Source organism: Ptychodera flava, chromosome 5 (genome assembly GCF_041260155.1).
Source record: "Ptychodera flava strain L36383 chromosome 5, AS_Pfla_20210202, whole genome shotgun sequence".
NCBI lineage: Eukaryota > Metazoa > Hemichordata > Enteropneusta > Ptychoderidae > Ptychodera > Ptychodera flava.
In genome coordinates, this window is record NC_091932.1 from 36,453,116 (window position 1) to 36,469,500 (window position 16,385).

General features: G+C 35.8%; 2 protein-coding genes across 2 annotated transcripts in view; both read left to right on the forward strand.

Annotated features, from left to right (window-relative positions):
• The first annotated feature begins 110 nt into the window (after nucleotides 1-110).
• Nucleotides 111-11,342, forward strand: LOC139133808 (eukaryotic translation initiation factor 2 subunit 1-like). Its single transcript, XM_070700575.1, is given in 9 exon segments — nucleotides 111-231; nucleotides 3,084-3,346; nucleotides 3,637-3,693; nucleotides 3,696-3,715; nucleotides 4,632-4,780; nucleotides 5,773-5,879; nucleotides 9,523-9,620; nucleotides 10,210-10,353; nucleotides 11,041-11,342. Coding segments are annotated over 8 exon segments (942 nt in total). The 5' UTR covers nucleotides 111-231; nucleotides 3,084-3,108; the 3' UTR covers nucleotides 11,170-11,342.
• Nucleotides 11,343-14,209: 2,867 nt separating this feature from the next.
• The window catches only part of LOC139133809 (laminin subunit alpha-2-like), a 45,883-nt gene continuing 43,707 nt past the window's right edge, over nucleotides 14,210-16,385 (forward strand). Inside the window, exon 1 of the mRNA XM_070700576.1 lies at nucleotides 14,210-14,408. Within this exon, the coding sequence (XP_070556677.1) occupies nucleotides 14,321-14,408 (88 nt within the window). The 5' untranslated portion in view covers nucleotides 14,210-14,320. The remainder of the gene's footprint in view (nucleotides 14,409-16,385) is intronic.

Sequence of the window (16,385 nt, forward strand, 5' to 3'; positions counted from 1 at the left end):
TAAAAATTAGATTTGAATCTTTGTACAAAAATATCTATATATGGAACTATTTATCCCCATGAAAATCTCGGTGTAGCATCGAATGAACATTCTGGAAATGTGCTCTTTCAGGTCACAGGTCGCCCACATGGGTTGTCCGCCATTGCATCAGTCAATGAACCAGAATTGTATGCGCTTGTTTTAGCATCATTATTTGGGCCATATTCGTCGAGAGTAACATTTTAATATAAGGCAAGTTGTGTCTTTTCTCTGTCTTATTCGATTACCTTTCAAAAATGTCAACCATCCATGGTTATACGTGGTCAAGGGTGTGCACGTTGATACAGTCGATGACAATAGCTTTACTATTCTGTACGCCCATCTGTTACGCTATGCATAGTTTCCAGTGGCCCCAAGAAAATAAGACAGCGACAATCGTACACGAAAACCAACTTAATATACTTTTCTTATTTTCTCTTGTATATACATATCATGATAGTTGATATATCATGATGTAAAAAAATATGATGGAACCCATGTGTCAACCAGCATGTTACTTAGCCCATTGAATCACACGCACACAACCTCAGGTATGCAGCAGCATACTGACTGAAAGTGAAAATGAAAGAATGTACGCTGTAGTGCATAAAAAGGGATACTAAAACTATCAATGTGTAGCTTATTACGTGTATCATCGAAGTCCGAGATGAATGCATCAAAATGCGATTGTCATGATGGCTTGAGTCTGTGGTCCTACATGTATTCCATGGTTACCATCAATTTAGAACTACAAGCAGAGGGCTAAAAAGTGATAGCAACAAAGGAAATGTGTGTTTCATGAATTTACTTATTTCTTACTTAAGCACAGGTGCGTGTATGGTTACGCAAATGCAGCATATTCCATACTAAAAACAGAATGTTATATTTGATGAAGCACTGATTTTTTTCCAGTTGCATTCAAATTCCAGAAAATTATGTTTTTATATGTTTTGCTGTTTGAGTACAGCAAGGAAACGGTAGACATACAATATGTCACAATGAATACAAGCAGCAACAGTATATATCACAGCCCAAACAAGGGACTATATGCCCGAAGTTAGGTGACTATTCCCCAATGTCAGGAGGGCAAATGGGTCTCATGACTCAAGGTGCATAATCCCTTGTGTGAGCTGTAATATTTATTACATGCCTCTCTTACATATAGTTTTCTCTCTAAATGTTTGGGTTTATATGTAAATGATAATCATATGCTTTTTTTTCATGTTAGACCAAAATCTACTGAAAAATTGAACGATTTTCATTGTCGGATGGCACATTGATATATTAAAATCACTGTTATAGGTTGGATCTATTATTCATGCATAATTTTCTAAAACTTACAGTCAAATGATGACTGTGCAGCCTGCAATGTCATTGATAAGTTACTATTGAATTCTATGGAGCCGGTGAAGTTTGCTATAACGGGCATGTAATAAATGTACTCGCCTAATTATCTTTTTATTGTCATTGCATTTGGAAAGAATCATCAACGACACTTCAATCAGGCCTAGTTTTGTAAACTGCACGTCCATCGTTCCTTTAATGTTGAAGTTCATAGTCACTGTGTCCTGACCCTTTCTGTCCACTTTATAGCTAAACCGCCAAGTCCTTTACCATTTACGCCTTTCCACTAACCACTTCATGCAAGTGCATTCTGTCCCAAAGTGCTTACCATTTCATCCCAAACCATTTCACTGAAAAACTGACAAGAAGCCTTACCATGAATTGCCAGGCTGTTTACAATCTACCACAAATCACAACAATGTCACGAAACATATCCTGAACCCAATATCCAACATGCAATTTGGTCTTGATTCTTTTGAATCTAGGTCTTAAAGATTAGTTTCACAATATTGTGGCTGTGGAGGCCATAAGATTTGACATCAGAAATAAAGATATGTCAAAAAACCCACACCCTAAGCACTCACTAACAAAGTGGATTTGTAATGAAGTAGAACAATAGGGTTTGCAATGAAGTGGTTTTAGTATTAAATGCCTGATCCCCTTCCAAACAGGCCCATTTTTATTAGCTACATTTCGTCACATATATGTGAAAATCGACATTATCATATACCCATGACCGTATCCGTATCTCCTCTGACGCGTCATGACGTGGAACGTAAAATATCAGTCTGATACGGCACGTTATACGTCATCAATTGTTGTTTATTTCCGATTTTGATGTTATGATGTTCATCTTGCATTTAACGATCAAATCCATCTTTTTCACTTCCATCAAAATTTACCAATATAAAACGAAACATATTACTAGTAGATATGAATTTAACGTTCCTTTATTTCAGATCTAAAGAGAGTTACAGGACAGGTTGTTGTAGAAAATTAAAAGTTGATGTTTACAATATGTTGTATTTCGCACTACTTCGTCGTTCCTGTTCACGTCAGCCATGTTTCAGCTTGAGTTAATACAGTGAATTCAAACTTACAATATTGTCCGTGTAATAATTATCCACCAGAACACCGGGACGGTGACCAGAATAAGTAAATTGGCTCCATTCCTTTTCTGAACTGCAGTAAATTGCGCTGAAATAATCCTGAATAGACTGTATATACACCCGACACGATGCTATCGACGACTTGATCAGCTGTTGTAAACAAACATGTATCAATGCGCTCAGACCAGCGGCAGAATATAAAAACATAGTCCCTTCGAAAGACTGACAAAAACTAATAAAATTTCTTTATTTTTAATTACCTTTTACATAATATACGGTCATGGCATATGATAAATCGGTTATCCCACAATATCAGCGCTTGGTTGGGACGTATTGCCACTCGTGAGGGTGTGCGCCACATCACACTCGTCTTCGACTCGTGTGATGCGGCTCTCACCCTCACTCGTGGTATACGTCCCAACCAAGCGCTGATATCGTGGGATAACCTCATATTATCTGACAGCTAGATAAAGTGGGATACAAGTGACTGACATACTCAGTTGAGTATAATGAACAAGACTATACAAATCAAGCGATAAAAGTTTCCCGCTCTTGTTGTATTAAAAATGTACATAATTTTGTCATTTACTCTGTATTTACTAGTACCTACAGGTTGTACTCAGTTGTCACAGTCAAAATGCCCCTCTCGTGTCGATTTTATGAACACAAATTTCCTGAAAAAGAAGATGTTGTCATGGTGATTGTACGCTCCATTGCTGAGATGGGAGCATACGTCCATTTGCTAGAGTACAAGAACATAGAAGGCATGATTCTACTTAGTGAATTGTCCAGAAGACGTATACGTTCCATCAATAAACTGATTCGAGTTGGTCGTAATGAATGTGTAGTTGTCATCAGAGTTGATAAAGACAAAGGTTGGTATGAACTTTGTAGGCTTTTTCTGTGTCTTGGTATTTTTGTTTCAATGAAAAAATTGGTTATTTCAATAATTGAAGTCATCTTTACTGTTAGAGTATCACTTATAATTTGTAGCTATACTGCTGTTATATATTTTGGAATACTTCTCTGACAAAATTGAAGTAGCGCATGATCAATTTTGGAATCAACATTGCAAGTCAAAGCTGGAGGCAACATTTTACACTGAAGTGCTCTTGCTTTGACAAATCTAGATAATCATGCCAGTTTTCAAATTTGTTCATTGCAGGTTACATTGATTTGTCCAAAAGGAGAGTTTCAACGGAAGAAATTGAAAAATGTGAAGAAAATACAGTAAAGCTAAGGCAGTAAGTATGAAATCGATTAGCTATCATTGGATCTTTACAAGTGTATGCTTGACTTTGGACTGAAAGATTCAGTGATGTGTGGGTGTTCCGCCATCTCTGATTGCCATCTCTGACCCTAACCATAGGTGAGAGGTGGTAATACCAATTCAAAACGGCTGTTATTGTAATGTGCCAACATGTTAACTATACAGGGAACAAATAAACTTTGATTTTTAGAATAATTAAACTGAAACTTCATTTGTACTTCAAAATAAGCTCTCACAGGTGGTAGACTGGAAAAATATGGTAACAGTTTGAGACTCTGAACATCATTCCCTGAGATACATTCTAGCTTGAAATCATCTGTTGCTGTGATGGAAAATGTACCGGAATATCAGCTGATGTTTTTCCAGCTGATTTCCTTTGTCAGTTGTTTCCACTTCTAAGAGATGACATTGACATGCTTAAATAAATTATGTCCACGTCACCAGAGAGATGGTAATCAAAATGATTTACTGTTATCTTTTTGCACCATACAGTTTCTCTTTCAACTATACCAGCGTTCTCCACTACATTGAAAAACAGAGGGGCAGCCAATTGACATACCAATGCACAATTTGAATATTGTTTTGTTGTGCAAATGTATTCTTTTGTATGGTAATTAAAATATGAATAGATTGTTGCAAAAAATACCTAGATTGCCCATCTCTCAAAGTTCCCTTGTGGAGAACCCTGAGTACAGTATCATATAAGTGCATGTGTTAAAAAATAAAAAAATCCAAGAGTTTACCATATTACAAGTAGGAAACATTCTGTGTGCATTAAACCTTTGTTGCCATTGTATATTCCTCAGACAGATGAACAAATAGGCAACTTAAATCAGCTTTTAGTGATTTCTTTATTTATTCCAATTTATCTTGGTAATTAACAATCCCAGGTTAACAGCATTTTACGGCATGTTGGAGAAATCCTTGAATATGACAGTGATGAACAACTTGAAGAACTTTATACTAAGACAGCTTGGTATTTTGACAAAAAATACGGACAACCTGGTGCTGCATATGATGCTTTTAAACAGTGTGTCAAGTGAGTATTGTCATTCATTGCAATCATTTCCTCTGATTATTACCGGTCGCTCCAATTTTTCACATGTACATGAGAATGGGAGTGCATCCAATAGATGGGAAAATCCAGTGTCTGTACTGATATATCTGAATTTATTTATGTCTGTGTGTCTGGCAGTCAGTCCAAAAAACAAAAACTGCTCCTGTATCTCTTAAATATTTCGTATGGAGATATGCCTTGCACTATAGAGTTGCTGATCTTCAAATGAAAAGCCAGTCCCTAAAATAAGCTAAGAAAATATGAAAAATGTAAAAATGGTAAAACCTAGGACACTCAGGAACTATTGGTCAGATTCCTGTAATTTTTTTTGGTTTTACTTAACTTAGGTAAGGTTATGTCATTTTCTTTTTTTCATAGTAATCTTCAATTTTATATTTTTAGTGAGTTTTTCCTTAATTTATGAAAAATGAGGTAAAATATTTACAGAAGTGTTTTCTTTCATTTATACAATGCAAATGGAAATTTTCACCAATTCATAAGGCCAACTTCACTTTTGTTGAAAATAACTGATAGAATAGTTGAATGGTACGTGTATACGCAAACATGTATCTAGTCTCCTTAGGAATGCAAGAGCTGGATTTTTGGATCTTTTCAACTGCAGTAGTTTTCAGAGTGACTTAAATTTTCACTGACCTTGGATCTTACCACTGAGCAGACAATTTACCATATAATTATTGAGGCATAAATTATTTTGTGTTTGATATCAAGCTCATAACAAATTTAATGATTGGTGTGTCTAATTATTAGCAAATCATACTTGACATTGATCTGTTTTTCTGCTTCATTCTTACCCAACTTTCATTTCTTATTCACACCCTGCCCTAATTCTTATCCCCTCAGCAATCCACCTTTTTCCTACTTGTTTTTCTGCACATTTTCATGATCCTCTGTCTTGCCCTCCTTACTTTTCTACTTCAAAGGTAGCAATTACTGATCATTTGCTTTCTTCACAGTGATCCAACATTGTTAGATGAATGTTCCTTGGATGAAGAAACACATAAAGTTTTACTAGAAAATATTAGAAGACGGTTGACGCCTCAGCAAGTAAAGATAAGAGCTGGTAAGTGAAACAAACAAATATTGATGTATTCTTTATGAGGGAATTATGCAAAAGCTTATCATTGTTCCATAGTGAGTATCTGTGAATTGTCTTACTGAAATTATTGACAGCATGATACAGATGTTTCCTCTTTGATAAAACAATGTATTTAGGAATTCTCTTGTTGCTTGGTGTCAGGTTTGAGCTGGGGATGGGGTTCTCAGAGGGCAGCCTATTTACAAATGCAATGTGATGTTAAAGTGCAAGGCGCAGTTATAACTGCTCGTTGACTGCATAAAGGGCTTTCTTGAACTATCTTTGCTTGCAAATTTTAACCAGGAAGTTTTAGTTAATTGTTTGCTTGCATATTGCTTGTTGTCCTGTAAAAGGCAAAAAAATGAATTTCGTTGTCAATATTTATCGTCATATATAAAGTACAACATTTTGCTGTCTTTTGATACTTTTGTGGAGTCTATTCCATTTAGCAAGGATTAAGGTTGATCACCTGCAATGTGCAAATGAAGTGATACATTTCAGACAGGGTATTTACAAAGTAAAAGTTGATGCATTTCTGTTGTCAGCAAACTTTTATATTTGTTGCAAAGATACCAATGTTGAAATGTATGTCACATTTTTATTAAGAGAGCAGTTTTGATGACATGTATCAACTGCTGGAGAGTTTAGCCATGTATTCATCGCTTTTAGTTTGTGTTTGATGTTTAGTTTATGTTTTGCGAGGATGTATGTGCTTGATGAAGTCAACAGTATGTAAAGGCATGGCAGTCAGAAAAATTGTAACAATTAAACTCAGTTATTGAACCACTATTTTTGGACAAGGGATTTAGCTTGAAGGTTTTGGCTGCTGATTTCTTCACTATGTAAATAGGTCCCTTCGGTGTGACTTCAAATTGGATTGGGAATTTATTGAATTTCACAGTCAAACAATCAGTTTTATTGCTTTGACAGAAAAGCAGTCCATAATGCTTGGCATGTGTTTTGAGTATCATACCAAAACTATGGATAGGTTCTGGACAAAACTAACATTACTTTTTCTAGGTTTTATGCGCCTAGAGAGTGAAAGACTATTGGACATTTACTCAAACTTTCTTCAATGAAACATTCAACCATTGTATTACCAAATCAAGAATAAAAATTAGGAGTGACATGCAAATTTTGGTAATACAGAAACAAAATCCAACATCTACCAATATTTGAAATTCAAATGGCTGACATCCTTGTGTTTTTAGCTCCCATAGCCATATGTATATATGGCAATGGAAGCTATTCTTATAGGCTAGGGAAATGTCTGTATGTATGTATGTCTGTATGTCTGTATGTCTGTATGTCTGTGTGTCTGTATGTCTGTATGTCTGTCCGTCAACATCAAAAACTCCAAAACCGCTGCACATTTCATCTTGATATTTGGTGTGTACATGGATGATGGGCTGTAGATGAGATTTTGTTCAAATGAAGTTGTCATTGCCAAAAATATGCAAATTAGTGCCAAAAAAGGCGTTTTTGGTAAAAAATCTTTTTCTTCATAACCGCTGGTCAGACAGCTTTGATATTTGGTATACAGATCCCTAGGGATAACCCAACTTGGATTTCTTCAAATTGTGATGAAATATGCAAATCTGTATTTTTAAGGAATTTTTTGTCATTTTTGGTCAAAAATTTATTTCATCAAAACCGCTCGTCTGACAGCTTTGATATTTGGTATACAGGTTCCTACAGATAAACTTAATATGATATATAGAATATATGATGAAATCTGCAATTTTGTATTTTTGGTGCAATTTTTGCCGTTTTTGGTCAAAAAATGTGTTTCTCAAAACTACTTGTCTGATGCCTTTGATATTTGGTATACAGGTCCTAGGGGTTCTCTTAGTGTGATATAGTGAAATTTGATGAAATCTTCAATTTTTGTATTTTTGAGTCAATTTTTGCCGTTTTTGGTCAAAATATTTGTTTCTCAAAAGTTAGTCATGTGATAGCTTTGATATTTGGTATACATTTTTATACATAATTATGATGAAATCATCAATTTTGTATTTTTGCAGCTAATTTTGCCATTTTAGGTCAGGCCATCCTGCAATGAGCTATCAAAGATCTCAACCTTCTTCATCAATACATGTCACGAAAAGTTGCTCTCTACATAACACAGCAGAGCTCTGTCGACTATTGGGTCGCTTGTTTTTTTCAAAACCGCTGGTCAGACAGCTTTAATATTTGGCTAACAGGTCCCTAGGATGACCTTAGTGAGATGATTTCATACAGTCAGGAAATACTTAATTTTGTATCCATGTCTATAGTAGCTTCAGGAACATTGGCCCTATGTTCAAGATAATGCGGTGATTCAGTAAGCATTTGAAATGGTAAACTGTATTTGGTGTTGAAATGCGGTAAAAAATAATGAGAAAACATAGCTGAGGTGATTTCAGCAGGTTTGGTTTCCAACAAATATATTTAAAGTTTTTTTCAATGTTAAAGAGTCCTGGCAGATTTTGAAAAAAAAATCCAAACAAATGTCAATAAAAAAATCAGCCACAGAAGGTTTGTCAAAAAGAAAAGGTGGGATAGTGGGAAAAAAGAATGTACAATGTATCGGATAAAAAAGATAATGTTCCCCATCAATCTTCCAGACAACTCCCTTTTATCAAATGGTACACCCCTGATGTATTTTTGTGTGCAATTAACCATGCAGTGTATTTTAGTTTAAGATGTCAATCAAGTTAGGTAAGGATTTGAAAGGAATAGTCAAGTTCACCACAGTTAAATTTCTTAACTTTATCTCTTGTGTCATCATCCTTGTGTAATTGGTTAAGTTTGTATGTTGCTCCAGATGTGGATGTACCAGCTGTTCTGGAAGAAAACAATGTTTACTTTTCCCTTTAGGGTTTCTGAGTTGATGATTATATGTTGAAATCTCTCCATGTATCTGGTGCATGGGCAAAATGTAAATACTGGTTGCATGTTATGTATTTCAGTCTATGTCAAATATTGTAAATGAAAAATCATGAACAGTTTACTGTGTGCTTGTAAAAGATAACATGTTTGTCAATACATATTAAAACTGCCTTGCAGCATGATTGTCTTAAAAATTATCACAGAAGTAGAAAACGAAAAGAAACTAATCAAATTGCTGTAACATATTCACCCTCAGTGTCTGTAGGCCTATACTTAACTATTTTATCATTACATTCAGCTTTTTGTTATATCTTTATCACTCTTCATGGGCCAAGGCACACTGGGGGCAATGTCATCACTCTGTGCCAGTCTGTGAATGTCAGTCTGTCTGTATGTGTATGGCCATGTTTCATACAATTGTTGGTTTGTTTTGATAACTGTATGGGAGCGAACAGTGATTATTGTCACTATTTTTACTCAATAGGAAAATATTATATTTTCAATTTTCTAAAAACTATGATGGAGAAAATTTTTTTACTCTAAGAGCTTTAAAAAGAACCCCCACAAGTGGTAGGTCAGAAAAGCATTGTAAAAATTTTTGGACTCAGAATATCTGTCCCTGAGGTGCATTTTATCTCAAGTGTTATCAACAAAAGGCAAAGCTTTACTGGTACTGAGTGCTGGCTCTGAACAAGTTCCTATTCTGTGACACACTCTGGTTGACACACTACGGTTTCTTACATATATTTTGCTGCAGATATTGAGGTTGCATGCTACGGTTATGAAGGTATTGATGCAGTGAAGACTGCACTTCGATCTGGCTTACAGCATTCAACAGAAGAGATGCCCATAAAGGTAAATTCCCGTCTAACAAAATACCATGCACAAATATACAAATATGAAGATTCTCCATTCCTTAGGCTAACCCAGGCCCAGTATAGCAATATATATTGCTGTTCGTAGTTACTGGTTTGTTACTAAATACAGCTGCAGGTGTACATTATCAGACACCATTGTGTGAAAAGCAGACTAATTTAAGTTAGGTTTAACTTCATTTTGCTTGTTTTAGAAGCCTGCATTGTCAGTTAAAGGCAATAATTCAGTTCTTTGGGTTAATTGCAGAAATCTACTAAGCACGTAAATTTGTGGTTAGCGTTAGAGTTCGCAGAGTACTCATTCAGGTTTCCTCAAGCTATAAGGTATTGCTTTTAGTGCCAAAAACAAGCAACAGATACTCTGTTTACTTAAAGATAAGACATCAAGACGCTGGTAATCATGTAGATCCTGTCTCAAACATAAAATATTATGATGGCGTAAAATGATGCATTTGAAGTGGGTGAATTTCACATTCCCCATTCAGCTTCAGTATGAGATAACTTCATATCTGCTTGCAAACTATTTGTATGTAAGTAAAATGAAATCAACTTTGAACTCTCTATTTTAGATCAATCTAATAGCCCCACCTGTCTATGTGGTTACTACGACAACATTAGATCGCACAGAGGGTTTGTCCAAATTAAAGACTGCCATTCAATCCATACGAGACAACATAGAAGATAATGGCGGTGTTTATAATGTCAAAATGGCCGTAAGTATTGCAATCTCAGTTTGACAATTAAGGGCCAGTAGCTGTAATGTTTAAAGATTTTCACTATTCACTCCTGTATATAATTTGTGTGAGTCTGGTCTCACATTTCTCTTTGGGTATTACCTCTTGTGTCTTTTTTCTTTTTAATGAAATGGAATTGTTGTATTTGCCTATTATGTTAAGAGGCTTTGCAAAGGTCACGGTAATCCTGTCCAAATCTCTTTGGGATTGTCCATGGAGGTAGAAATGGATTATTCAACACAACTGTCTGTTTTGATAGCTGAATTGATTAGTAAAAAACTTCAAGAATTTTCTGATTTCATCATGGTACTCTGAGAGTGCATAAATGCACTGCACGCAAAAACATCTCAGGCCCAGATAATTAAATTCTTTGAGTAAAGTCACCGATGAGCACACATTTCATGGAAACAAGCAGGTAAATATAAAGCTTGCACATGCAAAATTATCTTTGTGTGTTTGAACTGCTTAGTCGCTTACTGTTCAAAGTTTTTTGAGTTTAGGAGTAACTAAAGAATTTTATCACCCTGGCCTTACAAGAAATTCGAAATTTTCAATTACAAGACTTATTTTGAATAACTGTTTTGATATAAGGAGTTGTACTCAACACCCAAATCTTTGACAACTATGAGGCAATGCCTATATGTAACATATTTATTTGTATTTCAGCCCAAAGTAGTGACAGACATTGAAGAAATAGAGTTGGCAAAACATCTTGAGAAGTTGGAACAAGCCAACCGTGAAGTTGCTGGCGATGATGATGACGAAGAAGAAATACAAGATGACAATGACGATTGAGATGTTTAATAAATGAAATTTAAAAAACTTTCATTTTGAACATTAACTTCCACAGCAATCTACGAAGTTTCTGAGTTTTCTTCGTTTTGTTGGTTTCACACTTTACATGTACAAAGTTCATGCTCAGTAGCAGAGATATGTGATGTCAATAAAGAAAGTGAATTCACCAACTACTCAGCCACGTCAATTACTAAATATTTTTTTTTCAGAACAAACCATAAACCTGATAGGACAACAGTTACATTGTCATTTAGAATATGAGGTTATTCACAGAATACCGGGATTTATATCTGAGTAAATCATGCAGCAGAGGTATTGTCCGAGACATGAACAATATCGAAGTGTAATATCTAGAACAATGTAAATCCTGGTATTTAGTGATTGTACACCTTTTTAGTCCAATTTAACCAGAAAAAGTCAGAATTAAAGTAATCGAAGGATGCCTGTCACACATTGCGTCACTATGGAGAGTAGACTGGGAATATTGAGCGTGTCTACTAAGTGCACAGAATGAAACTTCAACCCTTGTAGCAGTGTTCCTGCTAGAAATTATGTTCAGCAGCATAATTTCACTCAAATTCACAGGTGTTGGACTACCATTTATTGAATGTGTGAAGTACTGAATGTATTGGGTGTATATTTTTAGTGACTAAAACCTAAAATTTTATCATTTTTTTCCATGTTCACACCACCTTCAATTACTCTCATGAGTATGTCACAAAAAGAAGCCATTATTACACACCTGCATCTGTCACTTATGGAGTTTTGTCATACAGTGAGTTTCGGTATCAGAGAACAGAGTCCAATAACTTTGACTCGGAGTCCAATTAAGGTGTTATTTAATGCTATTTGACCTTTGACCTCATAACACTTAAGTTAACACGAAGAAAAGTAAGAAAATTTTAGATGTTTTATTCATAAACACAGCAGTCCCTGCATTATTGGCTCAGCTATCATTGGTGTATTTTGGTATTATAATTTGAATAGTGTCAGGCTCTTGGTATAATGTATGTGAAAACATGTGCAAAGAAATGAGTATTTTCATAATTTGCAACAAAAGAACACGACTACCAGAAAATGAAATAAGACATCATGGTAATATAATATCTGGATGAATTATGTAAAAAGGATGTGAAGTTTCATGAAACGGACAATCACTGTAAGCATAACAATTGATAATTTTTATTTATTTTTTTGAAAAGCGAGAGTTCTTATTCTCCTCCCGTTTATAAAATGTGAAGCATTACCCATGTAAATACTGTTGTATCACCCTGTGTGCAAAATGCAGTGTTATTGGCGACATAAAGTTTGGCCCAGGCTAAAATTCAGCATATCACAACAAATACATTGGATCATATAAAGGTTGTGGTTCATTTGGAGTTAATTTCCTCATGACTTTGGGTTCAGAACAAGAAACTATAAACAAAACACGGAATAATTAATATTGTGCCCCTGGGGCATTTCAAAAATTGAATTCAGGAGAGCCAAGTGTCGGCAAAAGCATCAATTTCTTTTTTTTGTGTCTTCTTGTTATTTTTTGTTTGTTTTTGCGATCTTCGGCAGTATTTTTTTGAAGAAATCTGATTCCCATATCTTCCAGGACCCCGATACAAAAAATCCATCTCTTTATTTTTATTGCCCAGGTGAATCTGATTCAAAGTGAGTTGTACATGTGACAGTGAACTCCCACAGCTCAATTGATATATACCACTCTAGAAAGTTTTCAACCGGTGCAAGAAAATTTTTCATAACACTGTAAAACTTCCATGAGTTGGCTGGTTTGTGAGCCAAGATTACTGTGCACACTTAAGTGTCCAGTACAGCAGTGCCATTTTATGTTTGCTGTCCTTGTCCCATGTCCTTGTCCAACAATGTCCTTGCAATGATGTTGTTCTATTCAGAAACTTGTAAAGACGCCTTATTTACTATCTGATTAATGCAGATATTTTGGTATTACATGTCACAAAATTTACCAACAAATTGTCTGTATAGGCAGAAAAGCTCTGCGGTAAAACCCTATTCAAATATCAGTACTGTTTCTTCCAAAGCTTTCTAATTGCTTCAGCCTTGGAATAAGTACAATACCAAGGTAATAGTATCATTCACAAATTCAAGTAGACTAACTCTATTTTATGACTAGTACAAGCTACAACTTTCAGTACACCATTAGTTACATGGCTTGCTTTCATTGAGAGACAATTATTTGAAATACAAGAGACATATTTGTGTACCAATTGCCATTAGGTAAATGGTTTTACAATCAGTACTCAGGCCAGATAAAAATACTTGTATGTCTGTCTGGTAAATCTGACCTGACTTGTTGTAACATTATAACCTGTTACACTTATACCTTTTTTCGTATTTTGAAAAGTTGCCCATAATTTTGCCAAATTTTGCATTTTTTATGGGCCACAATCCATTGAAATAAACAAAAAAGCTCCCATCTGACCTTTCATACTTCCTGAAGGCATATTTTGGCTACAAGTGTAATGTGTTTCTCATGTAATGTTTTCAAATTACCTCAAAAAGAATTAGTTTCTTTTTCACAATTACTTTTACTGCATGACAATAATATTATTAAAAAATATTAGAGGTATCTAAATTTAGTATTTAAATTTCCTTATCAATAAATCTGTACTTGTTTACAAATTTTGGTCCAGAATCTCTATGCTGTGTTTGTACCCCTCAATACAGTCGCTTCACAGTACAGTACTACTACTCCTACTACCTCCATGTACTACTGTACTAGCTAGACAGAGGGGAGATTATGATCTACCCAAATTTGCGATAACATACTTCGTGGGAAACTCCTACATTCGAAATATGTTTGGCAGATATTAACATAGGTGTATGTTAGGCCTTGTGTAGGTCAGTACTTGGGTGAGGCTGCGGTTTCCGAATTCCGTAATGTTAGACTTTAGGAAGTCTAAATCTTTTCCACCTGGTGGTGAAAAGTACACAGGTCGTCGACGGATGGAGACCAGGCTTCCTGTTCGAATATAAATATCACCGAGTTAGGGGGTCAAAACCCCCAAGCTGACTGAAGATTCACATTCAAGAGGAAAGGGTGACAAAAGACGACGCGAAGTTTTGTGCTGCGGAAAGTGCAGCAGTGCGTTATCTCCAACTGCGGGAATTTTAACGGTAAACCATGCAGCTCTACTGGCTAGCGCTGGTTTTGTCCGCCGTTTGCCTTGTGACTGAAATTTCTTGTCAGCAAAACCAAGATGACGATCGAGGTGAGTATATATCTTGCATAGTTGATTGTTTTTGTGCCCGGGCCAAACCAGGCGAAAGAGCTTTGAAAGTTCTCAGCTAGCATTCGGGATTCGGTCCATTTACAAGGTCCCAGTCACTGAGAAATCACAGCAAAGTTTCCAAAGAAGAAAAAGAGCGACATAATTTGTACTCTGAAACCTGTCTCCGGCAATTTGAACTAGACTCAGGGACATTTAGATCGGTAGCTAATCGCTACTTGGCGGATTTGGGCGCGACTTTCTGTACCTAGATACACCCAAGGAGAAAATGAACCCATGCAAATTTATTACGTAATGATTGGTATGCGCTACGTAAGTTTTCCCGAAGGCTTTCTGCAACCACTTGTTTTCATGCTTTCACAATGGTAATCAGCATAACTACATAACTTTCACTCGCCCGTTGCACAAGGCCCTCAGACGCCTTTTTTCAATGGGTTAATGGTAGAGGCGAATGCAAACCAAGTTTCGGGTTTCAACTTATCTGTCATCGTTGACCTGAACAGTGTGTGTAGTACTAGTAGTGTACCCCGCTCTAGCTGGCTCGCATTCCAGAACCTCGACCTTGAAGCAACAGTAAATCATATGTGGCCTGGCCTATATCTTTTACGTCTAAATGGTCCACAGGGCATCGAATTTCATTACTTTTGGCGTCAGCAAATTCAACTTCAATGCTTGAGTGCCTCAAGATAAAACCATAAACGCACATCTGTCTTCAAACACTTTCGTCCTGCATCCCTCACAAGAATGAAGCTGCTTACTATAAAAAAACAGATAAAAGTGCAACCGGTTTTTTTTATCCAAATAATTTTTGTCATATCAAAAATAGTGGCAGACAATATCTTCAACTCTCCCGCCTCTACGATAACTGTTACATATAGAAGGGCATTTTTTGCTGAGAAATATCATTAACTTGCTTTTCTTGAAGATTACTTAGTTAATCAAGGATGTAAATTGCAGGAAGCTGATAACCAAATTCCATATTGCTGATCATAAGCTTCAAATAGAATTAGGTACAAGATGGGTCCCAAAAATCCGTTTGGTGAAATATTTTGTAAGTTTCTGAGGAGAAGATGAATCTCATTAGATCATCAGATGCTCTCTTCTCTGCTGTGGAGTTACATTTCAGAATTTGGCGAATATTTGAGCGATAGAGAGAAGTTTCTGTACATTACGAGTTTTGAAGACAAGATGACTCTTTTCAAGCATAGTTTTATTTCTATGCTACAAAATCACCCCCAGCAGCAGTCTAACCTGATTATTTCAGCATGCATGATCTATACTAGTACTTGCTCTATCACACTTCCCGAAGTGTTATTTTGGCAATTAAGTTACTAATCTTGGATATCTTTAAATCAAGTGATGAAATATATTAAATAATACTTTTGTAAATTATCGATAAAGTTATTGTCGAACTTGTCTGTGTCATCTACGTTACCAGAAAGGAATACTTTGCAAGATATAATGCAGGCCACACATTTGCATTACCAGGGCTGTGAAATCTAGTACATAGCTAACATTCTTGTGTAGTTTGGTGGTCATGGATAATGCCGAGGTCACTTTTTACATATACAGTCAGCTGCGTGTTTAAGCAAAAACGCGGCTGTGTCAAAATAGTAACTTGACATGGCCATGTGGCATCCTACATATATTTCGTTGTTTATTGTAGTGACCTACATGTATTTCATTATTTATATTACAATAAACACAACCACAAATGAGAAGTAAAAGTTGTTCTCAGCTCTAGTGAAAAGCACACCCAGTACCGGTAATTGTACCAGCATCAACCACTTAAGTGCTGTTTTGTGCGTGGATATAATTAATTCATATATCTGAACAAACTCTTCTCAAGTTCATTAATGAAGGGCTGGATCATATTTGAACTTGGAAAAGGGAGTAGTCAGGATCATGATGAGGACTGCATACTTACATTTTTGTTTGTTCCAAAATTTGACAAATTTT